Source organism: Apaloderma vittatum, unplaced genomic scaffold, assembly GCF_000703405.1.
Source record: "Apaloderma vittatum isolate BGI_N311 unplaced genomic scaffold, ASM70340v1 scaffold11977, whole genome shotgun sequence".
Classification (NCBI taxonomy): Eukaryota; Metazoa; Chordata; class Aves; order Trogoniformes; family Trogonidae; genus Apaloderma; species Apaloderma vittatum.
The window spans coordinates 205-27040 of NW_009727848.1; the positions used below are offsets into that span (position 1 = coordinate 205).

At 42.7% G+C, this 26836-nt stretch overlaps 1 protein-coding gene across 1 annotated transcript; it reads right to left on the reverse strand.

Moving 5' to 3' along the window:
* Positions 1–254: 254 nt before the first annotated feature.
* On the reverse strand, positions 255–25645 carry LOC104277254 (ras GTPase-activating-like protein IQGAP1; the record flags this gene model as incomplete). The annotated part of the gene is made up of 9 exons (XM_009873839.1): positions 255–418; positions 895–985; positions 1953–2131; positions 2571–2684; positions 3706–3773; positions 6917–6993; positions 7950–8027; positions 8380–8536; positions 25546–25645. Coding segments are annotated over 9 exons (1028 nt in total), but the record flags the coding sequence as incomplete, so codon positions are not given.
* Positions 25646–26836: the final 1191 nt, after the last annotated feature.

The window sequence follows — 26836 nt, forward strand, 5'->3', positions numbered from 1 at the left end:
TACATGCACACATGAGTTAGCATTCTCATGTTTGGTGAAAGTATTTTAATTATATATACATACATACACACATTATACTGGTCTTTCATATGCAGAGATGAAAACTAAATGACTGTATGCTTCTGTCTCTTAGCATTAACTTTTTCAAACCAACACTAAACTCTAATGCAGGTATATGGCAAGTGATTAATGTACTGTGGTGGGGCAAAAGACGGGAGAAAAAACCTCATGAATCAGGGTAATCTTTTCCATACCTCCTGTTTCCGTTGTCTATCACTCAAAAACTGCTTGAAATACCAGTCACAATTTTCTTGTAGCAATCCTCGAAGTCCTAGGGCTGGTGTTGTCAAAGCTTCGTACAGTGCAAACGCATCTCCTTGTGCCAAAGCCAGGTCAATCTTTGATATGGCTGCATGTGCTAGCAACAGTAAAGCAGAGTTTTGAGAAACATTAAGTGAGGAAATCCCATAGTTCATATAACCTACTGCTCAGAAAGGAATACTCTTAGATCTGATAAACAGCAAGTTAGGTATGTAATCTGAATGGAAGGCTTCCAAAATCAACTGCAAAGCAGTGCTTGAAAAATGAGCTGCAGGTTGGAAAGGGCATGCATTAGTCAAGATGAAGAATTTGGGGGGGTCTGCAACATGGACTATCCACTTCCTAAAGGAAGGGAAACAGAAGTCAAAATGAATTCAGCTTACAATTATATACTGAGTGGGGTTGAAAACCCCCAAACAAACAGCAAAAAAAACCCCAAACCACCAACACACAAAACAGGGGAGCTGCCTTCCACTTTTGTTAGCATTACAGAAAGCAAGGAGGAGCACAGGTACTGTTTTAAAGTACTCTTTACTATTTTAATTACGACTATTACTTTAGCATGACACCTACTGTTCACTTTATTGATGTTTCCTTGAATTTCAGCTTGAGTCAGAAGTTCTTCATACACATCTCTCTCTCTCTCTGAATTTTCTGAGGCAATCTGAAGATGAAATAAAAGCTAATCAGTGTTTCTAGTCTCCTTTGCCCTCATAGATTTTCTCACTGAAAAGATCAAGGGACTGTAACTGTGTATCTATACAAAGCTGCGGTAAGTCATAGATAGGCAACCTCTATACGTGTAAAAACAAGCCCTAGAAGTACATATATATAGAATCACAGAATTGTCACGGTTGGAAGGGACCTTAAAGATCACCTAGTTCCAACTCCCCCTACCACAGGCAGGCACATCTCCCACTCCCAGGTTGCTCAGAGCCCCATCCAGCCTGGCCTTAAAAACTTCCAGGGATATATAAAGTAAGGATACTCACGCTCTGATACAGGCAGCCTAGCAACACCTTATTTCATGTAATGGGTCTCTATGAACACACAGTAGAGCTCCGGAGCACAGAAAGCAGTGCATGTAGCTAGGCATTTGATACACAGTGTTCGGAAAGAACACCGACCCCTTCTGAGAGTATCGGACAGTTTGGCTCACCATTTCATTGTTAGGAAAACTTATCTATATTGTATGAAACAGAGGGAATGCTATTCCCAGCGTACAAGCAGACATGAACCCTGTGCAGCCACTATTTCAGACAGCTAAACAGAGTAACACAGCTAACTGCCGCCTGTCTTCTGCAATAGGAAGGTCAGGTTTCTGGGGAACACACTAAAATACCACCAGGAGTAAATCCACCTGACACTACACATACAGAACGGTAACACACGTTCTGTGAATTCTCCACAGTTCATGCTGCAATCATAGGACGGGTGGGGTTGGAAGGGACCTTAACGATCATCTAGTTCCAATGACCTCCCACCAGACCAGGTTGCTCCAAGTCACACATGACCTGTCCTCGAACACTTCCAGGGAAGGGGCTGCCACAGCTTCTCTGGGCAACCTGTGCCAGTGCAGTACAAAACTGCAACGCATGCAGATAGAAGATTTGAAAGAAGAATTGATCTACCCTATTTTTAGCATTCTCCATCTTGTCTTGCTTTGCTCTGTAGAGTGTGTCTTGGTAAGTGGATTCTAGTTGATCATCAAGATTTATTAGCATGGCATTAGGGTTCTTCATGGCCATAAGAGTGTCAGATGGAACCCGATGGTCAATTGCTTCATTGATGGCAATGACAGCAGCATGTACTGAAAAACAAGTCACAGTCTGTCAGTTAGTCCCAAACACAACAGCTCCATTTAAAATCGAGAACTTGACTGGAAAGAGCAGAAGAATTATGTGCAAGCTAACTGCAAATCAAAAGAATTATCAGAGTACCTCTCATTCCATCATGGCTTTGTGTTCTTGACAAAAATGGCAGCCTGCTTCTTAGTACAATACTCTAGCTAGTCAAATCATCACGTTCCAGGAAGAAAAGGAGGGGAAAGTGGGGGGGAAAGAGGTGGGGAAAGGGGGGGAAAATATACCCAGGGGAAAGAAGAAAACCCTCTTCTTAGTCTTCCAAAAGGCCTATCAAAAGGACTGCACTGTCTTACAACAAGGGACATTAAAATGAACACAAAAAAAATAAAATCTAGTCTGCCAATTCGAATAATCACACAAACCAAAACTCCATTTTTTCCTTACGTGCTGCTTCATCCACAGAAAGTTCATTTGCAAGAATTCCTCCAATCTTGCTGAAGGCAGGCATCTGAATACCATACTTCTCCAGCTCAAGCCTCATATTACTGATTTCCTCCTCTGAAACATACATAAAAACAGTGTTATGCAGGCTTAAATTCCTAAGGATCAGCACCACTAGACCAACTTCTGCTACAAAAAAATTTAGGATAGCTATAATAAATTACAATAACTGTTTAAATACTACTTTGAATACAGCTCAGTAAGTGAAACAAAATAAATGAAAATTAACAGATATTTTACACACTATCCTAAAATCTATTTATCCAAGAAACTTTTATGGGAACATTCTGTAGTCTTTCTCACTAGAAAAAAACCACACAACTCTCATGAGAAGCTGGAAACAGATTCCAACAGTCTGAGGTGCCTCAGCTATGGCTGCCAACAGGTCAGGAAAATGCACCAGCAGTATTTTAGCATTCTTCCCCTCCCTAGAGGCACTTTGCTGACAAAAGTGAATAGAGGATATGTTGCTAAACACCATACAACTAATCATTTAGCATTTTATAGGTACAATCAACAAATGTTTTGCAGGCAAATAAAGTTTATATACCTTTTAAATCAGACATGCACAGTCAGGCAGGACCCTCACTAATGCAAAACACAGAATATGACATTTTTACACAAATCAAAGAACTGAAAACTTGAGGGAGCATGTGAACTGGAAACTTTTTGCTGGAATCTCCTGCAGCAGATCAGCTGGCAAACTCTTCTTCAGCTGATGGAACCTCTACTTTAAACTGTCATGGGAGGTCAGAACCATTTACCAAGTTCCAAACTGAAACCTCTCCCAAGGGGACAAAGAAAGGTTTAAGCATCTTACGACAGGGGCAAAAAAGTTAAGGGGCTGCTGTTCGCAAAAGCAGTAACTAGTGAAGCTATGGCTATTTAACAGCCTGGCTCAGAAACACCCAAATCAAACCTTTTTCTTAAACTACTAGAACTCCTCATAGCCATTAATTTTTAATTTAATTTGCATTTAAGATATCAACAGTAACAATCCTTCAATAGATGTATACGATGTCTAATAGAGTATGAGATAAAGGCAGCAAATATATCAGTACTTTTATTTCTTTTATACCTGTGAAGTCCACCTTCCCATACAAATCCTGAATCTGAGGGGCCAGACCCAGTTTGAACAGGTATAGACTAGAAAAGAAAATAAATAAATAATTAGGAAAAAAATAACAGTTTTTTTCCTTGTGGTCTGACAATGAGCACAGATCACAGAATCTCACGGAACGGTTTGGGTTGGAAGGTATCTTAAAGATCACCTAGTTTCAACCCTCTGCCATTTTCAAACCTCCCTCTACATCAGGTTGCTCAGAGCAATCACCTTGGACACGTACGGGGAGGGGGCTGCCACAGCTTCCCTGGGCAACCTGGGCCAGGGCCTCACTGCCTGTACGCTGAAGAACTTCATAATATCTACTCTAAATCTAATCTTTTTCAGTTTGAAACCATTACCCCTTGTCCTGTCACTACATTCCCTGATAAACAGTCCCCCCCAGCTTTCCTGTAGCCCCTTCAGGCACCGACAGGACACTAGAAGGTCTCCCCGGAGCCTTCTCTTCTCCAGGCTGAACAGCCCCAACCCTCTCAGCCTTTCCTCACCAGGTAGATGCTCCAGCCTTCTGAACATCTTTGTGGCCCTGCTCTGGATGCGCTCCCACAGGCCCATGTCCTTCTTATGCTGGGGGCCCCAGAGCTGGACACAGCACTGCAGGTGGGGTCTCACCAGAGCAGAGCAGAATCACCTCCCTCACCCTGCTGGCCCAAGATGTGACTGGCCTTCTGGGCTACGAGCACAAATTGCTGGCTCATATTCAGTTTTTCATCCACCAACACCTCTCCTTGTTGGCTCCTCTATCACTTGTAGGAAGAAGTTATCACCAACGCAGGAACCAGGACCCCTCCTGGACTACTTATGCACTGTTGTGTTGTCCCTCAAACAGATATCAGGGTGGCTGAAGTCCCCCATGAGGACCAGGGCTTGTGAACACGTGGCTGCCCCATCTGTCTACAGAGGGCATCATCCTCTCAGGCTTCCTGCTTGGGTGGCCTGTAGCAAAGCCCCCACTACAACGTCTCCTTTCCCTGCCCTCCCTTTAATCCTGATTCATTAGCTCTTGCTGGCTCCTCCAGCCCTGGCAAAGCTCCGTGCACTCCACGGCTGCTCACTGACACAGATGGCAACACCCCTCCTCACCTCCCCTGCCTGGCCTTCCTGCAGAGTCTGTATGCTGCCATTCCGACACTCCAGCGGTAGGAGCCATCCCATCACTATCTTATGGCAATAAGACCATAGTCCTGCAGGCCTGCATGTGCCTCTAACTCCTCTTGCTTACTCCCCTGCTACGTGTGTTTGCATAAAGGCATTTAAGCTGCGCCCCCAACAAAGCTGACTTACTGACTGGATTTCTTTGATGCTGCCCTACAGGTGCTCTCCCACCAACTGGTAATCCCTCTCCAGGCTCTGGGCCTGCATCTGGCACTGCCATCAAGCTAGTAGAAGTGGGATGGACTGAGGTTCTTCTCCCCTGGAAACGTGACTTTGAAGCCCTCTTCACCAGCTTTGCAAGCCTATGGGTGAAGATGCTTTTCTCCTTCTCAGGCAGATGGATATCATCAGCTCCCAGTAGACCAGGTTTCTCAAAGTAAGTCCCACAGTCTAGGTAACCAAATTCCTGGCTGTGGCACCAATTCTGTAACCAACTGTTGACTCAACAAATATGACTGACCCTTCTGAACCCCCTCCCTTTCACTGGGAGGACTGATGAAAAAACTACTTGTGTTCTAGAGTCCCTTACTGCCACTCCCAGGGTTCTGTAATCCCTCTTGATGCTACTAAGCCTTCCCCTGGCTGTATCACTGGTGCCCACGTGACACAAAAGTAGTGAGAAACAGTCAGTGGTCTGGATGAGGCTTGGTAGTCTCCTGGTGGCATCACCGACACAAGCCCATGGCAAGCAGCACATCTCTCTAGAGGGTGCGTCAGGTCAGCAGTGGGTGCCTCTGTCCCTCTCAGAAAAGGGACGCCTACTACTATCACTCGCTGCCTTTTCTTGGTTGCAAATGTCGTTATATGATGAGCAGATTGTAAAGCTTGGTAATTGTCCAAAACTCAGCCTACTGGGGAGAGACCAAGGGGTGGGAACAGCCAGGACACAAAAAGAACACATAACAACAATATATGCCAGCTAATTCCTGGCATAAAGTAATTACGGTAGTCACAAAGCTGCCAGCGAGGGAGGAACTTTGCTATAATCTAATTAAAAAGGAGCACTGGTCTTGACAGTGGCACTCTACCCCACCACAGGACGACTCCTCACTGCGCTGTAAATGCTGAATTACTTACTCCACAGAGATAACTCATTTTAGATCTAAAGTTGGAATCAAGTTCATTTCTATAAATAATAATTTAATCCACAGCAATCTGAAATATCAGATAACATTCAGACAAGTGAAATCTGTTTCTTTGGATTTCAAACTGGCAACAGATGAGAGAGCAGAACCAGCCATTCTGGAGAACTTAAACTGAGCAAGCAACTGACAAAGGACCCAGCAATCAATCACCCAGTAAACTCTAAAAAAAAGAATCCTTTTTACATAAATATCTCAACATATTCTGAAAAATCACAACTGCATTCAAACCAGCTACTCAGAAGGAACAACAAAAAAAAATAACTCCACTCAACAAAAATCAAAACACCAAAAAATTCAAAGAGCATGCAACGTGCCATCCTGTCAAATTGAAGAACAACGCATCAACAAATGAATCCTCCCAGTTTCCTCAAGAACTAGAATTACCCTACTTGGTCTATGTGAGATTTTAAAATTTAAGAGATCTTTCAACAACAGCTTCTGCCTGATCACTCACTGTGATCATCAAGATACACGTACCGCAGTACAATGCTCTGATCACACCAGCTTTCTGACCGATCCCTTCATAAACTACTATATTCCTTTCTGTCAAACACCTTTCAGGGCTTCAGGCTTTCCTTTAAGCCAGAAAGTGTTTAGTTCTGCTTCAGACAGAGAGAGTGGGGGAGAGTTGGGATGGGAAGGTAGTAATCACGACATACTTGACTGGTTCTTTTTCCCTCGGCATCTGATTTGGCCTCTGCCCAAGGCAAAATACTGGCTTCAGAGATCTTTGTTCTGACCTGGTGAAATTGTTCTCCTAGAAAATTCATCCTTATCCAGCTTTCAGTTCAGCTCTCTCCCCTCTCTCTTTTCAGCTTTGCAGAAAGACTTCAGAAGCACTTAGATTTCGGCCTAACGTGCCTTACCTGAGCGCATGAATACAATAGATACAGCGCGGCATGTTCTTGCGATCATAGATATCTGTAGTTTCTGGGTAGAATATCTAAAAATAAAACAAAGTTGGCAGTCTGAATTATACTCACTCTATATAGCCAAATCACGTAACTGTGATAAGTCCAATTCTCCTGCAGTACTACAGTCCAGAGAGTAAAACTCTTTGAGTTTTAATGCCCTGGCTCAACATTTCTCCTACTTGAAGCACTAATCCTTCCTTTTGTTTTTACCACCCAAAACAGGGCTCCCCTTTTCCTGTTCACTTTCTCCACATGTGGATGAATACACTCTCTCCTCATTTATTTTCACCTAACCTTAACATCGTTTCCAAACTCGTTCCTGTAAGATCACCATAAATTCCATCAAGGCTCAACAAGTAAATTTCAACAAGATATTTGAAAAACTTCACCAAAAACAAGATGTTCAGTTTGCAAGCATGCATACAAATAAAACATATATCAGATTGAACTATGCAGTGCTTGTTTCAATGAAACTAAACTTAACATGGCTTACAAAAAAATTAAAAAGATTAAAAAAAAAACACTTAAAATTTACTTATTATCCATGTATGCAACTTGATTATCAGCGCAACACTACCACAGATCCACACATTTTGAGGCAACAATGTTTATTAGCTCAGAGGAGTTTATCTGGCCACTTTCCTAGTGAAGGCAGTAATTTCAACTTGATGTGAAAATCCCATAGGGAAATCTAATGAAATGGAGAACACAGCATTTTCTATTGTGCTGCTTCTTTCAGTAGATTTCTGAAAAACCTTCCACAATCAAATGGTAGCTTAGATGTTCCTCAAAAGAATCCTAGAATCACAGAATTGTCAGGGTTGGAAGGGACCTTAAAGATCATCTAGTTCCAACATCCCTGCCATGGGCAGGGATATCCCCCACAAAAGAATGCAGGGCAAGAACACTGTGGTGAAAATGCTTCCACAGAATGTAAAGCTTTTCAGACATTATTTTTTATCTGTGCATGCAACACAGAAATTACCTTGGGGAGACCAATCTCGGCCATGGCATTCAGCCACTGGATTACATTATCTGTGTGCCGGAAGTGGAGACCCGTTGCCTGAAACAAAAATAGGCAGGAACAAGGGGGAGGGCAGTAAGAAACAGAATATCACAGCTGCCAAGAACAGCGGGCACAGACAGTGAAAACAGTGCTCTTAGAGAGAAGTCAGAAGTCTTCCATATACGATTATATTGACTGTTTTAAGACGAGTTCTTTCACACAAGTGCAAGCTCAGCTATAAAGCAAAGAGCCCACTCCTCTCGCTTAACCACCATTCTAGAGTAAAGGTGGAGTTTCTCAAGTAACACTAATATAAACTTTCTGCTTATTTGCTTACAGTACCTCCATGCGCACATTTTCCTATCTTAGATGCCTACCTAAAGCAGTATCTATGGCCGATAGGTCTCACCTTGTATCTAGTCTGCTCCTTATCATAGATTTTTTTCACAGAAACCACTTTAGGGGAGAAGAAGTTTCCAAGTTTGGCCAAGTAGACTCCATTTCTCAGTCCTTCTTCCAGCTCTGTTGTGGGAGGTAGCTCCTCGTTCAGACAGGCCTCCATCCATCTGGAAACGCAAGAGAACAAAGTTGGCCACATGACTGCACTTCCAATTTGCAAGCACAAGCCCATGCTAAACAAGTTTCATGCTGCTACTGCCATCATACTCTAGCACAATATTAACTTGGTGGGTATAGCACTACCACACAATCCGTGACACTAAAATGCTAGTCAGGAACACTTCAGGCAAAATACTAAGAAGTCCAGAGCCAGCAGCCAGAGTTTCACAAGTAACTAAGATACCACCTCACCATGATGTTTCTCCTTCAGTCCATGATTTAGCTGGTACCAGTCTAGATGTGGTGGTCAACCTGTCCTTTTAATTAACTTAAATCCTCCTCGTAAGTACAGGTTTATCTCACTAGCATTTCTTCACGCTCAGTATTCGCTAGTTAATTTGTGACTTTATACTACTTCTAAGCTGATCTCAGAGAGGCCCTACTTTGTCATAGTCTAACTTCCTGAGCTATATATTTTCTTCCACCTCATTATACATCTCAAAAACAGGGGGAAAAAAACATGAACAGGCATTCCTCTCCCCATAAGAACTGATTTTCCCTTATCTTGTTTCCTTCCACCTCATTTAATGGTGTCCTGGATCCTCATAAGAAAAACAAGGATTGCAACAGCATATAATTTGAAAACTCGCTATTTTCAAAACAGAAGTACACCTCGATATTTCTTCCGTACAGAGCTACCAGAGGCTGTATACTGCACACTCAGCAATACAGTCTCTTCCAAATACAAGATGGTCTCTGGCTGTTCTGTTCTCTGAAAAAAAGAGAGCTGCACAGCCACGGGTCACTTTTTCAAGTATTTTCCTTAGGTCATGCCTCACAGCTGGACTCTAAAGTTCTAACAAGACAGATGAGCCTTGCTCAATGAAGAACACAGAAAAGTGGCTTTCAAGACAGTAGTGGCCCAGAGTAGCAGCAGCCCGTGTGATAAAACAGACCTGACAGTCCGGCTCACACGACGTTTGGCTCACTAGGATGACGACTCCACATTACTGCAACTCCTCTTAAAGACAGGCAAGTAGAGGATCCCGTCTGAACCCAATGAACAGAATTTTAATATTCTAAGTAAATACTGTTTCAGATGCATACACAACTGTAAACTATTTAGCTCCATATTAATCCAGGCAAAATAACGGGAAGACTCCATACTAGATGCAAGTGGTAACAGATTAAATGAATAACTGCAGTAAATGAACAAGATTTTGCAGAAATTAGCCCTATAAAACACACATGGGAAAACTCTGTGGCTCTGTTGACCAACTAAAACTCTAGACATTTCACATTTGCGAGGTGTGAGGCTTCATGCCTCAGAATAGTCTGATTAAAATTGAGCACCATACGTATGTACGAAAAGTAGCTCATATTTATCATTGAGCTGCCAAGCTCAATAACATCTCCAAGCAGTGTTTTCATGGGGATTCATTGAATGGTGCTGTTTCTAACCCATTTTTGGCATATATGCTTTCAATGCCCACCTCTTTCAGTTTTTCAAGCAGTAAACATGAAAATTGACGCTGACAGAATTAGAGGATAACACCGATTATTAGCACAGCTGTAACCTAGAATTAGCAGGCAGGTAGTCACAGCTTGTGCAACAACAGGATTGTTCAGATAACACAGGCTTTAAATACAGTTAAATATCACGTCATTGTTCTATCTTACGTACAGACTGGGGATTATATCCTAAAAGACAGCTGTGACACTGAAAAATGTGTAATTGCTTTGCACTCAGCACTGACAACTAACCTTGTCACCATGGTCTGCATTTTTTCAAACAAGAGAGCAGGAATCAGATAGTAAAGTAGTTTTTGATTAGCTAATACTTCACAGTGAGAAGCCTGAACAATGCAGTGCATTCAGTCTGCTGAAAAAAAACTGTCTGACAAGCAGCTCTCTGCTCTGGCAGTAGCAGACTGAAATCAGATGACTGAAACTGTGGTCAGTGACACCAGCCTGCTCCACCTTTTCTGATAAACAGCACCAAATACACAGCAGAAACCTATGAACTACACATGAATCAGCCTCTTAGCCACCGATTTTCAGCTCAGCACACAAGGCTCAGTGGTTTAGAATGATTTAACCTGCAATATCTGAGAAGACAAAGTAAGCGTTCTTTCTGACCTTAGAGAACAAATACTACATGATGATTTCTTTACAGTAATTTAGAAAAGTAGTATTGTAAATCTAAAACATAATTTGCATTTTGGGGATATTTTTGCACAGTTTACACTTGATGTCAAATACGGAACACTGTAGCAGTACTCAGCTGACATGAGATGTATTCAAACTCACCACGGCCAGTTTTTCATCTCTCCTGAGAAAGTAGTAAGCTGCATTTTTAATTACAGAAGATAGTTGTTACTGAAAATGAAAAATCTCACAGGCTGCAATATTTTAACAGCCACAAGAAAGGTAATTGACTAGTGCAGATATGCAGTCCTAGACAATCTTTTTGTCTTGCTTGTACTCAGTTTCGGCTATCTTTAAGGTTTACTCTTTTTTACCCAACCATAGAGCTAGGCTGTTACTCTACCATAGCTCCTCCATTTCCATATCTGTTAGCGTAAAAAGAACGCTTGCTAAAACACACATTTTAGATGAATGTACCTCACTACAAGGAGAATGCCAGTCAAGTTCTCATGTCTGAATCTATCACTCCTCCATCTCCCTCTACTTGAAATGTTAGGATACAATGTGGTCTCATCGCCTTTGAAGATAAACAAGCCAGTGTTCTTAGAAAAAGGCATGGCACTAGTGCTCCGTTCTTTGCTCTGATTCTTTACTTGCTTATAGGTACAATTCAAAAAACATCTGTTTAGCTAGCTGCCACTAATTCTCAGATGGCCTTTTCCACTAACAAGTTAAAATCAGCTACAGCAATTCTGATGCCTACACCCACAAGCATTAAAAACTGTACAACACATCTAGCATAAAGTCCTTAAATTTTTAATTAATCACTCTTGCACTTCTGTTTCATGGGGTTTTTTAAAAAAAAAGCTAAGGGACTTGATGCTGCTTTCCTATTTGAGGATCCTGCAGCAGGCAGTTATGCTTACAGCCTCACTTGCTGAAAGAGTACTAACCTTTGACAACACTCATGATTCAATAGAGGTTTTACAAACAGCTTAATTTCACCACTGTTCCATTGGCTTCAGATTCATTCAGATTATTTTCAGTATATGCACTCCTCTCCAGGTAACACAGAGAAATACAAAATTACTTCAAAAGAAAAAAATGCACTAATATTCCATAGCTGCTCATCATAAAGTACCTACAATTAGCCACTGTTAAAGTCTTCAAATCTCAGTTCTACTGATTCTTCCCTATGAATGCAAACAACTATTCAACTTTAAGACCTACAACCCCTTTGCCCAGAAAAGCCTTTTCCTCACAAGTGGCTTCTCTACAGCTCCAAGCAGCACTGGTGACACCTTTGAAAAGCTAACAAAAGCAAGAAAAAGGTGCCATGAGGCTTTTCAATGAGGTTGCCAGAGGTCAGCAACCAGTTGTCTCCAACTGACACCGGGAGGGAGACTTCAGGAGAGGGAGCAGAAAGGGGAAACTACACATTTCTCAGGAACTAGTGATCACAAAAATCAACACAAGAAACAAGAAACAGTTCTATGTTTCTGCTGACAGCCCTCCCACAGCAGGGCGGTGTTTTCTGCAGGAAACAGGCAACAGCCAGCTTCTTCCAGCTTCTGCGGCTTCTTGTGCTCCAGCCCTCTCACTCCCTTCTAGTCCTTCCCAACCTTCAAAACCAGAATAAATTTTCCAACTAACATCTCACAAAACTGTTCATAAAATGTGAATGACAACCGTAGCCTCTGCTCTGAATGTCCAGATTACAAAGGTTCTGTGTGCAAGACCTTTCAATCAGCAAACAAGCAGCTGGTTGGAACGGCCGAGATACACTTTGCATAAAAATGACTGTACCCCAGCACTAATGAAGAAAGTGTTACTTGAAATGGGACACTGCAACACTACGTGGGGGTGTACAGAGGGAGAAAACACCACCTCACCCAAAAACACTCACAAAATGCAGGCAGCAACTGAGTAAGTGATAGAAACAGCATTACATAAGTTTAAAAATTCTGGACCATTATTCAAAAGATACTGTAAATCAGTATCATTCAGCTCCTGCTCTCTCCCTATCCCACACGGCTGCATTTCCTATGCTGCTTCAACCCAGCCTTCACAGAGTCTCTCAGGCTGGACAGGACCTCTGGAAATCCAGCCCAACTCTTCCCCGGCCCCACAAGCAACCCTTTTCTCCCTTCCGAGTGGGGCAAGAGCCTTCTGTACCATCACCTGCATGCCTTAGACCATTGCAGCCAAAAACTCCCCAGAAGACACAAAGCTACTCAAACCCCAGAAGGGTCCATATACTAGAAACAGGGTTCATAGCATCAAGAGCCTTACTGGGGCAACAAAAACCCCACCCACTTCGTTCAACCAAAGAAGACTCAGAATGAAAGCAGAAGAGACATGCAACGAAATCATTTAATGCCTTACCGAAGGACACGGAGGCAGTGAGTTCTGTTTAAGCATCTCCATAAAGTAATATAAATAGCCTAAAATTAGAACATAACTTGTCTCAATTGTACTTATACCTGTTTCAACAGATATGTAAGTGGGTGTTAATTTAACTACAAAACTAGGGCGATTTACATACGACAAAGCTCCCACTTGGTGCAGCACTGCTTAACTATTTGCTAGGCCAGAGGACAAAGTGATGTCTTCAGAGAGCATTATGCAGTACCTTTTACATTTAAAAGCTCACCTACTAACACCTGTCACCCTTAAGAGGCAGAAATAAATGCAGAATTTCCAGATGAACAAGAGGAAAGGCTTTCTCAAATCTCACAGCGCAGGAGGGATGGGGAAGTGGATACCTCGTTTATGGGCAGTAACTTCTACTCGCTTTAGACAGAATCACAGAATTGCCCAGATTGGAAAAGACCTTTAAGATCACTGAGTCCAACCATTAACCTAACAACTACCCTCTAATAAACCATATCCCTGAGCACTATGTCTACTCGACTCTTAAATACTCCCAGGGATGAGGACTTCACCCCTGGCCTGGGCAGCCCATTCCAGTGCCTGATAACCCTCTCAGTAAAGAAACTCTTCCTAATATCCAACCTGAACCTCCCTTGGCACAACTTTAGGCCATTTCCCCTTGATCTATCACCTATTACTTAGTTGAAGAGACTGATCCTCACCTCTCTACAAGCTCCTTTAAGGTAGTTTTACAGAGCAAGGCATTAGGCATTAGAACAATATGATGTAAAAAAAAACTTTCCCCAGAAACCTCGATTTTTTTTTTTTTTTGGCTAGTTTGGCAGTTTCCACTATGCTCCTTCCCTCTCACCAGGCACAGGAAAGACAATTTTTAAATCCAGAAGTAATTCTTCAATCAGATTTCATCACATGACTGCACAGGTAATGCTGGACTTTCCGATTCTACTGAAGCTAGCTCTAAGTAGTAATTGTGCTTTTCTAATCAACCAGTCCTACTGCTGCGAAATGCGAATCATCCTCCTACAAAAAGATCTTTGAATATCCACATGCAGCTGCTACCGTCACTTGCAATTTAGAGCCAGGACTTCCTTGAGAAGGCACAACAGTAGAAAAATAACATCAGGTATCATCAGGCAGCCAGTTCTTCTAGTAACGCTGCCTTCAAACTTCTACAGAAAACACTCTTCCATTAGCAAGGATTGGAAAAAACTAACAACGGTCATCCCAGCTACTGACTTGTTTACTCCCCCAGTACAGCATTATCAAGGATTACACAAAGCTGCCATATTTTTCGACAGTATTATATACCAATTTTATCCAGAACTGTAGTTCTGTACACTCCCGTACTACCAGGCACGTAGACAAGACAGAGACTTAATGTTTATCATGCAGCACACACTTTGCTCTTATACTTTCAAAAATGCCAGAAGTCTTGCTAACCCTGAGACAATGGAAAAAATGTGTAAAAGTCACTCTTTTCCTCTCAGACTGATTATAGAGAAGCCTGAGGAAGAACAACTAGCAACCCATCTCTCCAGAGATTTTTGCAAGAATACCCAAAATGATAAACAAAAATAGTAGAGCAAACAATAAAAACATAATGAACAAAACCTCTATGGAACATGGCTCCCTTCATGACAAGACTACCAGGTGATATGTTCCAGCACAAAAAGAAAGCAGAACACAGCACAAAAAAAATACAGAAGGCATTGCCAGTCAAAACAAGTGATCTTCGTTGACCAGTAAGGAAAGCTTATTTCTTGGTCATCACTAAGTAGTAATAATTGCATGATAAAATTAACTATTTGCAGTGGCCAGAAACAACTTCTTCTAATCTTCACCTGGCCTAGAATTTCAAGACGTCTTTTTCTTTCGTATGTAGCCCTAGTCAGAGACATTTTTCAACTCTGAGACCAGACTGTGGCCTGACGCACCATCCAGGGCTGCACCTGGTGGTCACTTCCACCACACTGGCCCCAAGGGCAACCTTCAGTACTTCCACCCATTAAGAACTCTGAGAAAATAAAAGTACGTAACACTAGCACGCCATGCTAAAGGACAACCAGTACTGCTTTTATCTGTCCCTGGTGCGATGAACTGCAGCACATGAGAAGGATCCGTGTTGGAAAAGTTCAGAAGGAACTGTCTCCTGTGGGAGGGACCCCATGCTGGAGCAGAACAAGAATATGAGGAGAGAGAAGGAGCAAAGACAATGCATAATGAACTGGCCATAATCCCCATCCCCCTGCATCACTCAGGGGGTGGAGACTGAGAAGTCCAGAGTGAATTTGAGTCCAAGGAGGAAGGTAAGAATGAGAGGAAGGTGGCTTGAGATTTGTTCTTATTTCTCATTATCCCACTCTGATTTCACAAGTCTGTTTTACCCATGACAGTAATCACTGAGTGATGTCTCCCTGTCCTCATCTCAACCCATGAGTCTTTCATCTTCTTTTCTCTCCCCCCTGTCCAGCTAAGGGGGAGTGAGAGAGCAGCTTGGTGAACAAGTGGTGTCCACTGTGGTCAACCCACGGACGACAGGAAAATAATCTTCTCTGAAACCCCTCCCATCCACTAGACATACAAAGTGGTTCTCCAGAGCAGCCAGACAAGGAAATTATTATTTACTGCAATACACAGAAACCCCAATTACGCACAAGCAGTCACTGTAATTCAGCACATTATCATCCAAGCCATCCCTTGCCCCAGATGGCCCACAACATGCCATAAAACATGCAACACAACGAAGGTGCACACTGGACAAAGAAAGCGTACTCCAAAAAGAAAAAACAACCAGCCAAACCTACCTTAACATTTTCAAATCCAGTGAAGGATGGTAGACACTGCTGCAGAGGGCATTAAATATAGGAAAAGGCAGAAGCTTTACATCAGCTGAGGGTAAAAGAAATCATCTTCAGGAGGGACCTTATTTGAGGAAGATATGGAACAGGAATTGATCAAAGCTACTGTCCTTGGCCAAGTGAAAATAGTGATCAGCAAGCGAAAAAATTATTACTTATTACAAAACTAAGTAACATGCCTTGGAAATAAAAACAAGCTTGAATTTGATGTACTGGAAAAAGGAGACTAGAGAGAGGAAACCAAAGAGAGACAGCCACATGACCAGAGTACCAAACTGTCAGGAAGCAGGAACAGGCATAACTGTCTAGGCACAGCTAATACATTTAAAACTGCACGGAGAAAGAAACTGTGACACCAGGGCACACCTAGAAAAGACAAACCTCTTTCTCCAGCTGCAGCAACAGCTTGAAGCTGCTTCCCTTGCCTTCTGGAGGCCTGTGTATCTCAGCAAGCAGATTCAATCCAGCCACCTCACAGAGAATGTCCCCACCCTCCATCCCAAGGAGAAGAACAGATGACTTTTGCCAGGTCAGCAGACTGCCTATTAGAGAATATTTAATAACTCTAAACTAGCACCAATATAAACAGAGTATATGCAAGAGCAGAATTCTCATATAGACAATGACAATTAAGAAACAATAGCTAAAGCAGGAAAAACTCTTACTGGAAATTACACATTAATTTTAATCTATTGGAATGATCCACCTAGATATTGGCAGACCTGTGTCATGGGTTTGACCAGCTTCTTGTGAAAATTAACCCCATCCTAGCCAAATCCAGGACAACTTTTCACTACCTGGAGCCTCAAAAAATCAACACTGGATACTTTTACGGTTTAACTCCGCCCAGCGTCCTAACACTGGCACAGAAGTCACATGAAGCTGTCTAGTCCAGGTTCCAAAATAGAACAAACAACCCCCCCCATAAAAAAACTCAAACCCAAAACAACCACACACGCACCAAAAAAAAAACCCACCTCCAAACTGTCACAGCACATATTACCGATGTAGGGTTTTCCTTAATATTTTAAAGGAGTGCCTGTGGAAAGACTGAAAGAGTTTCCTCTTCTCTTTTCAGGACTTTGGAGGGCAAGTGAAAGACAATAAGCATTTTGTCCACAAGAAAATAAACGGAAAATACGCACCTCATCTACAAAAGCCAAAGTTAAAAACTGCAGTAGCAAAGACGTAGAAATGCTCATATGCTTCAGGTTTTGACAGTTAATTACCGAGTTCCACAATTCCTGGATATCCACATTTTGAAAAACAAGGACCTGTAATATAACACACCTGTCCCTGTGTTAAAAAAGACTTTTATTTAAGTGCAGTGTGTTGCAAAGGATTTCTGACATGCAGTAAAATGGTATCATCTTCCTCAAGCAATGGGGGTTGTGATAACATGCTACGCAACTGCTGTAACAAGAAAATTTGGTGAGGATCTGCTAGATGGTAGAAAAACTTGAAGCAGAAGAGGGCAGAACCCTATGTCAAACCAAGTTTCAGTGATCCCAGCGTAACTGCCGATCAGAAGCTGGAAACGAAGCAGTAAACGCTGCTAACCAGCCATTCAATTCATACTACAAAATCGACAAATTACATCACGCAAAGACTTTCAGAACACCTACCAAACATTCTACCCAGAACAAGAAAACTTCAAGAAAGAAAACCATCTCCCTTTCCCTAACTCCCCACCCTCAGGGTTCATATTTGCAGAACATATCATTGGCTTTCTCCCATCTTGTCTAGCATCCTGCACTCACAAACAGAATTTCAAAGATTACCATCTTTTGCGTGACAACCCACCCTACAGAAACAAGGCTCCCAAAAGCTGACTGACATTCCAGACAGCAGGTGTCCAAGCTAAAGGAAGACACCAACAATACTTATTTAGAATTCCACTCTTCAAAGAATGTACTCAAATCCACAGGCAGGAAGGCAAGTTGGCTTCCAAAGTGGTGTAACAACTGACATCCTGGTAAAAGAGATCATCACAGAGAGATAGTCTTCAAAATCAGCCCCCTAAAAAGCCTTCCAAAGCAGGTAAATCTGAAGTCACACATACAAACACAGTGGGCTGTGCCACCTCCATGACTCATCAGGATTTGTTCACTGTGCTATGCCTCCAAAGGGTGTCTTCTTGTATTGGGTTCAGCTAGGATAGGCTTCATTTTCGCTGGAGGCTGGGAGCAGGGCATAGCCAGGATAGCTGAACCAAACTAGCCACTAGCCAAGGGGATATTTGATACCATCATGATGTCATGCTTGGGGTATATAGAGGGAGCTGGCCAGGGTGAGGGTCTCTCTCTTTCCACCTCTTTCTGAGAGCTCGGCGCTGCGTCGTTGGGTTCTGGGTGGTGAGACATCTGCGTTGCATATTACTCACGTTATATGCTATCTAGTTAAACATTATTGTCATTACTGTTATTTCACTGTTATTGTTATCATTTATGTTTCATCATTAAAAATCTGCTTTTATCTCAATGCCACGAGGCTCTACCTACTGCTCCTTCCGGGCTCTCCTCCTCGTTCCCAGCAGGGGAGGAGCGAGTGAGTAAGCGACTGTGTGAGTGACCCCATGGTTCCTTTGTCTCTCCCTGCCGGTCAGTTGGCTTGAACCATGACACTTGTGAAACTGAACACAAACATGCTGGAGTCTTGAGGACTAGTTGCTAATCCAGGCATTTTTAAATGTTCCAACAGCCCTTCCCCTGTTGCACGTGGTGCCCTCACATCTAGATGCTTCCATTCACATCCATTTAACTTTTCTACTGCAATTCCCTACGGGTGTGTCAAGGAAAACATGCATTGCTGCATCAGTATCACAGCAGAGGAAAAAGTGGCCAGAGTAGCAACACTTCTTTTTCCCCCAACAGTGTCTGCATAAGCCATCTGAAAGGATGTACAAAGCTATGGCTTAAAGGCTTTTGCACTGCTCAGTACTGCCAACACCACAGGTGATTTTGGACAAACACACTATTCATTGTTTTGAAGTAAGAGGGATCTCATAATCCAGCAGATCGTTGCCTCAAAATATGAATCTCAAACATTTTTAGTTCAGCTACAATTGAAGATTTGTCACGAATTCTCACAAGGTACCAAAAAGCAAGTAACGTAGGACATGTTTTTCCTTATGATTGATGTACCGTCCCTGGCAACATGCAGTTGAACCAAAGATCTTATTCTGGTAACTAAATATATTTTTTCCCCACAGAATCACAGAACACTATGTTATCTACCAGTACTCACAGGTCTCTTTCCTCAGAGCTGCTTTCCAGCAGCTCAGCCCTCAACCTGCACTGACCCATGGGGTTATCCCTCTCCAGGTGCAGGACCCTGCGCTTGCTCTTGTTGAATTTCCTAAGGCTTCTCTCTGCCCAGCTCTCCAGCCTGTCCAGGTGACACTGGGTGGCAGCATAGCCCTCTGGTGTCAGCCACCCCTCCCAGTTCTGCGCCATCAGCCAACCTGCTGAGAAGTACACTCTGTTCCTTCATCCGCATCATTGATGAATATATTGACCAGGACTGGAGCCAGGACTGACCCCCGGGGCACACTGCTTGTTACAGACCTCCAAGCAGACTTTGCACCTCTAATCACAACCCTCTGAGTTCTGTCTTTCAGCCAGTTTTCAATTCACACCACTGTCTGTTCATCTAACCCCCATTTCCTAAACATGCTTAGGAAGAAAGCCAATGACTGGAATGACTGGAAGAAAGTCAGTGTCACTCCAGTCTTCAAAAAGGGCAAGAAGGAGGACCCTGGCAACTACAGGCCGGTCAGCCTCCCCTCCGCTCCTGGGAAGATGATGGAGTGGCTCGTTCTGAAGGCCATCTCTAATGGACCTACTGTCCAACGGAGAGCTATGAGGATGATTAAGGGACCTGAACACCCCTCCTATGAAGAGAGAGAACTGGGGCTGTTTAGCCTTGAAAGGAGACAGCTGAGAGGGGACCTTACTTAGGTGTATAAATATCTGAGGGGTGGGTGTCAAGGGGAAGGAGACAATCTCTTCTCAGTGGTGCCCAGTAATAGAAGAAGGAATAGTGGGTTTAAGTTAGAACACAGGAAGTTCTACCTCAACATAAGGAAAAATTTCTTTACTGTGAGTGTAATGGAGCACTGGCACAGGCTGCCCAGGGACGTTGCGGAGCCTCCTTCTCTGGAGACTTTTGAAACCTGACCGGATACATTCCTGTGTGTCCTGCCCTGGGTGATCCTGCTCTGGCAGTGGGGGTGGACTAGATGATCTTTCAAAGTCCCTTCCAACCCCTAAAATTCTATGATTTTATGATTCTATGCCTATGAAGATGCTGTGGAAGATGGTGTTGAAAGCCTTGCTGAAGTCAAGGTAGACAACACCCACTGCCCTCCCCTTATCTATCCACCCAGTCATGCCATCGTAGAAGGCTACTGGATCAATCAGACACGAATTTGCCTGGATGAATCCATGCCGACTACTTCTGACAACCTTCTTTTCCTCCACATGCTTTGAGATGATGCCTAGAACAAGCTCTGCCATCACTTTTCCAGGGGCAGAGGTGAGTCTGACAGGCCTGTAGTTTTCTGGGTCTTCCTTCTTGCCGTTTTTGAAGACTGGAGTGATACTGGTTTTCCATCAGCCCTCAGGCACCTCGCATGTTCACCAAGACCTTTCGAAGATGATGAGGAGTGCCCCAGCCATGACTCCTTTCACTCAGCACTCGAAGGTGCATCCCACCAGGACCCACGGATTTGCAGATATCCAGCTTACTTAATTCATCTCTAACCTGATCCTCCTCAACCAAAGGAAAGCCGTCCTCCAGACTTGTTCTGCTACCTCCAAATTCTGGGACTCCTGAGGGCAGGCCTAAGCTGTGAAGACTGAAGCAAAGAAGGTATTTCCTCCCATAAAAGTAAATATGAGGTTCGAGGTTCCTCATTTGTTCCTTTGCTACCACCGCCAACAGCCAACAACTGGTAAAACTTACGTTAGCTCCTCTTGCTGATGGGGATCCTACGACATTTACAACATTTGCAAAAATGATCATCCTGAAGAGCTTTCAGACAAGTACCAAACCCATAGCTGTGAGGAACTTAATTATCAGATGTAAAACCTTTTTCAAGGCACACTAAATCATTCTCTTGCCAAAACTAATCGCCTTGGTCACTTACCATTAGAAACTAAATAGGCTTAATTGCACAGAAGATGTAGCATCACTAAGTCATCAAACCTCAAAACTAAGTTGATTTCTAGTAAATACAGGTTCTAGGAAGCACTGCACAGTACCCAATAATCAAGAACTGTTACATGACAGCTACTGGCTTTGGTTATTTTGGGCTGCTCTCTCTTTACATCACAGACAATATTCATTCAGAAACCATCATCGAAATGGCAAACCCCTGCTCTCTGAACTGAATTCTGTGCAAACAGCTGCTTCTCTCCTGCTGGCCTGTCCTTCATTACTATTTTCCAGTGAGTCATAAAAAACGTATTCAGAGTGAGGCAAAGATGGTGGTGCTCCAACACTGTCCTCCGCGCACCTCTCTCCACTCACTTCTCAGAAAAATATAGTTCGGGCTGTGCATACCAAGACACTTTCAGTTCAGACAGCTACTCCCTGCCAGCTGCATGAGGTCATCAGTGAAATAGTACAGGAACGGTAGAGAATTATCTCCTCAAGTCCAAACAGGAGCTGATAAGAAGCCCCAGATAAAATGATGAGAGCTGAACAGCAGCTACTTCAGCTTACAACTACTGATAATAAAATATTATCTGTGAATATTCATGGGGATTACAATCTAACATAAGACTTGCATTGTATGTGACAGAAGCAGAAAACAAACAAAAAACCCAAAACCAGACACAGACACAAAAACTGCCCAAAAAACCAACCATCAACAAAAAAAAAGCTCCTGACCCAAATTACAAGTGGAAATAAAATAGAAATACAAGGGAATAAAGAAAAAAAAAGTGGTTATTATCCTGGAATAAAAAGAGGGGCCCTGTTTATGCCACCTAAGAGGAAGTTCTGCTATATCAATTAGTGACCACCTGACCCCCTCACCTGATCTAGAAGGGTCACTTTTGGTGGGAAATATATGAGCCATTTTTAGCCAAACACCAGTTCATGTATAATCCAAGAAAATATTAGGACTCCTCACATATAAATATAGCTACAAATACACCAATTTATGAATAAGCTTATTTCTCTCTTGACTCTGCAACTGTAAAAATCTAATCATACTTAAATATTACAAATGGTAAAAAAAAAAAAAAAAGCCTGATTCTAAAGTGAGACAATAAAACCAGAAGATCTCCAAAAAGGAGCTATACATTTGAAATAAAACATGGGCAAACCAGACAGACATAATCCAGCAGTCTCAGACTGCCTCCCATCTAAATCTGAAGACGTCACCAATAAGGACACTTTCTCAGATTGTACATTGCAGGCTACTGACTAAAGTACTGCAGATGTTTTCTGAACATAACTAGTTCCATCTTCAGATCTCTTCCAGCACGCAATACTGACCAGCAATCATTAATTTCAAAGGATGATTCTACACAAAGACTGTTCAGTGAGGAAAAAAGCTTCTTGAAGTAGATCATGAACTCGAGCCTTTCTGTTCTGTCTTGTGCATCTTGATTATTTAACTAAAGAGTCTGCTTCCCGCCTTCTGGTCATTTAATCTTTAACTCTTATGCAAAGTGGCATGGCTTCAGCTACAGCAGTCAGGAATTCCCGCTCACATATGCATGATCGGCCTGAGGGCCACTAAGCAAACATAGGCTGAGGGTTGGAAAAGCGGTATTTGAAGCTCTCCAAGCAGATCTCCCTCTTAACAAGTAAGTGCTCTGGCTGCCAGATAGGTGGATACGAGAAAGGCTGCAACACCACTGCTTGCATTTTGAGCAACACAGCTGTTGCTCTACTCTTCACAAAACGTGCGGGCAGCCTGTAGGCATTATTTGAACCGTCTGAAGGCTCATCTTGAGACAAAACAGTGAAGACAACTTGTTTCTCACAAGGTGCAGCAAAATCAAATGCCTGGCTGCTCAGCCTCATTAATACCAAGGCAATACTCAGGAGCAGAAACAAGATGGCAAAGAAACTTCAGAGGCAAAGATGATTTATCTAAAGAGTAAATCCCCAGGATTAAGCAAGAGCGTAATGAAAACTTTAAAGTTGTTGCTGTGTTAGGTACTTTTGCCTGAATTTTTCTGTAAATCTGGACTTTGAGACATGGTTTAGTGGTCGTGGTAGTACCGGCTAGGCAGCTGGATTAGATGGCCTTAGAGGCCTTTTCCAGCCTTAATGATTCTATGGGCTTAAACAGAAAGCATCTCCTCTGCAGCCAGTGACAGGAAGAGTCCACAAGTGATGGATCTGGGGTATCTTCAAGCACAGACAGTGACTATAGCACAACTCATCACTCTCTGACACCCAGCATTTGCTCCTAAAGATTTTGGATTCAAAGGCATGGAGTTATTTTGACCTATATTCAGATCTTTCTCACTACTTCTGAACTCATTCGAATCCATACGGACTGAAAATTACTACCTGCTAGTAGCTAAGGAGCCTCCGTGAACGTGTAGTAGTGACCATTGTTATGAAGCACCTAGAAGACTATATATACCATAAACAGAGTGCTTCCTGCCCCTCCAAAAACATACTACAAATTCTTGGTAAGGCAGCACAAATCATTCAATCCTGGAATGAAGTCTTTCTTTATACTCTGCTAGCAGTGAACCTGTACAAACTCAGGATTTCACAGAACTACTGAATTGCTTAGGTTGGAAACGACCTTTAAGACCACCGAGTCCAACTGTTAACCCAGCACTGCCAGGTCCACCACTAAACCACGACCCTAAGGCAACACATCAACATCCTTCCCAATAAAACTGGGGCCCAGTTAGCTCAGTCAGTTAGAGCATGGTGCTGATAACACCACGGTCGCGGGTTCGATCCCCGTTCGGTCCCCATGTGTTGCCTGCTCTAGTTGAGAGGCTTCCCTGCCCATGACAGGGAGGTTGGAATTAATGATCTCTAAGGTCCCTTCCAGCCTAGGCCAGTCTATGATTCTATGAAAATCACTACAGTGGAACATGTCTGTCTTGCTGGAGAAGACTTACACAGATTTATTCAAAATTAATCATCCAGCCAGTGAAAGTTTTTTTGCTCTTAATCCATATCATCTTTTGAAGGACAAAGGCAGACTGAAGTACTCAGTACGCCACAGCAAAACATGCTGCAGACTATTTAGAACTATTTAGAACACTTTCCTACTGCTCCAGAAGTCATTTTCTGTGGTATACACATTGGCTAGTTCACCTCAGTCTTTGTGGGAACAAGGAAAGTCTATGCTCACATTCATTTCCTGACTATTTACAAAATTCAAACTGAAACACAAGCCTTACTTGCAGAAGTGTTGGGGGCAGGGGGAATCACCAATACAAACATTACCTCACCTCATTCTGTTTAATCTTGTTCTTGAAAACCTGTCTTTGGTCTCAATTTCAGCGGCAAAAAAACATTTTAAATTTCAAATGAAAAAATCTCAATTTATGCATAGGCATGAAAAGACCCAACCGTCATGAAGGAACATAGTAGACAAACTGGTCTGCCTCATTCCTATTCTCCAGGTACGGTTGAATGCTTGCAAAAATGCTAATGAATACCAAGAGTAAGAATTCATGCATTCATTTTTAATATTGGATATATTTTCTTTAATAGCAGATACATAGAAACCACTGTGTTCTGATCACACTTTCATTAATTGCCCGAATGAAGAAATACAGCATGTTGACATGCTTATCAAAGACAGACATGACACAAATGCTACACAGATGCTGGAGGACAAGAATAAGATCAAAATTATTTCAACATATTAATCAAACATCGGGAAAAATCAAATTCAGCAAGATCAAGTGAAAGATAACACACTCAGAAAAACACCACAGACTATAGAAACAGAGGACGAGGAACAAATTTCAGCAGCACACCTTCGAGGGTGTGCTCAGCAAAACTCTGCTACATCACACCACTGGGAAAAGGCAGGTACCATGCCACGACGTACAGTACCAGCACATCCATCAGGGTACACAAAACAGACCTTGCGCTCTTATAAGTATGCACGGTAATGTCCCTGTTGCAAAACTTTTCCGTTCTGGCAGTGCACTTCCCGAAAGACATGAAATGAGTGAAGTGAGAACAATCCAGGGAAAAGTACTATGGATTCATTAAACACGACCCACAGAGAAATATGCAAGAACTGGGATTTCAGTCTAAGAACAGAGAAGTGCAAGGGAAATACACTGTTAAAACTCAAATTTGTAAAAGGTTGCAGTTAAAAGAATTACCTGTCTTCATGTCCATTGATAAGTAGTGATGGAACCCATGCAGTGCTAGGAATACTGGAGCACTAGAGCTCCAGAGTCCTTGTCACAAAGAGTCTTTAAGAACAGGTTAGACAAGCAGATCAGGCATCAGTTGGTTTGGGGGGTTTTGTTTGTTTTTTAGAATGTATCTATACAGCCGCTAAGAAACACAGCCAAAAGTCAAGCTGCATCAAAACTATTCCCTTTACCAAATATCACAACTTCTTTTAAAGCACCAGCAGTTTCAAAACCATTTGTTCTTACCTCTTTGCTTCCTCCAGATGACACAGGTATTCATAGGCCACGTTCTGGCGTCGTCTTTCGTCCATTTCCTCTGCTGTTAATCTCTCATTATCCAACACCGCTGCAAACAGTCAAAACACATTCTCAGGTGATTGAAAATTGATTGTAACCAAACAGGTAAACCAAAAATCAACCTTTCCCACAGAAACTCATCACAGGTTTAGCATGATTAAGAAAAATGAAAGGCCAAAGGAACAAAGGACCTGTTCTTTAAAAGCACCTGTTTCCTTATACTTCCTTTCTCGTCATATAATCTTGCCATCTTCCCTTTTTCTAACTTCTTTGACTGTGATCCAACTTCTTCCACCTTCAATTTCTAAGAAACAGTCTTGCATCTTCTTATTTTCTTCTAGCTTTACCTTTCTCTTCCTCTAAAGTATATGAGTCACCTCATGTCCCTCCATCTATCCTCCAGTTTTGGTAGTCAAAGATTCAGGAAGGACAACACAGAATCACAGAATGTCAGGGGTTGGAAGGGACCTCAAAAGATCATCTAGTCCAGCCCCCTGCCAGAGCAGGATCACCTACAGCAGGTCACACAGGAACACGTCCAGGCGGGGTTTGAATGTCTCCAGAGCAGGAGACTCCACACCCTCCCTGGGAAGCCTGGGCCAGGGCTCTGGCACCAAGGTTTTCCTAATGCTTTTGTGGAACCTCCTGTGCTCCTGCTTGCATTCACTGCCCTTTGTCCTATCATCGGACACCACTGAGAGGAGCCGGGCCCCATCCAACAATGCACATCCACATCATACAATCGCTTCTGCATCTTTACAGTCCATCTCTAAAAAGATGGAAATGCGACTCACAATCCTCACCTGGAAGGGAATCATTCAAATCCACAGCCGCGTGTCACCTTTGGATCAAGCCGAGGAGCTACACTGGGGTATATGCCTAAATCTTTCAGATTCTGCGTGTTTAAAGCCACAGTGATAAAGCCCTCTCCACTCTTATAGCTAAATGCCTCATCCACCTCTCACGTCAAAAAAAAACAAAAAAGAAAGAAAAATTCACAACTTTTCTAGGTTTTGTGGACCAACTTGATAAATAGGAGATGCCTCGTAGGTTAGCTTACACATAAAACGTCTTCAACAAATACATGCAAGTGATGAGACACCAACTACACCACTTGGGATCAGGCAAAATCCTGGTTCAAACGGCAGAAGGTCTCTCGGAAAGCCGTTCGGAGCACCGCACAAGCACGGTTCCGTGCACTCCGTCCCCACCCAAACTTGTAAGAGCCGAAACCCGTCTC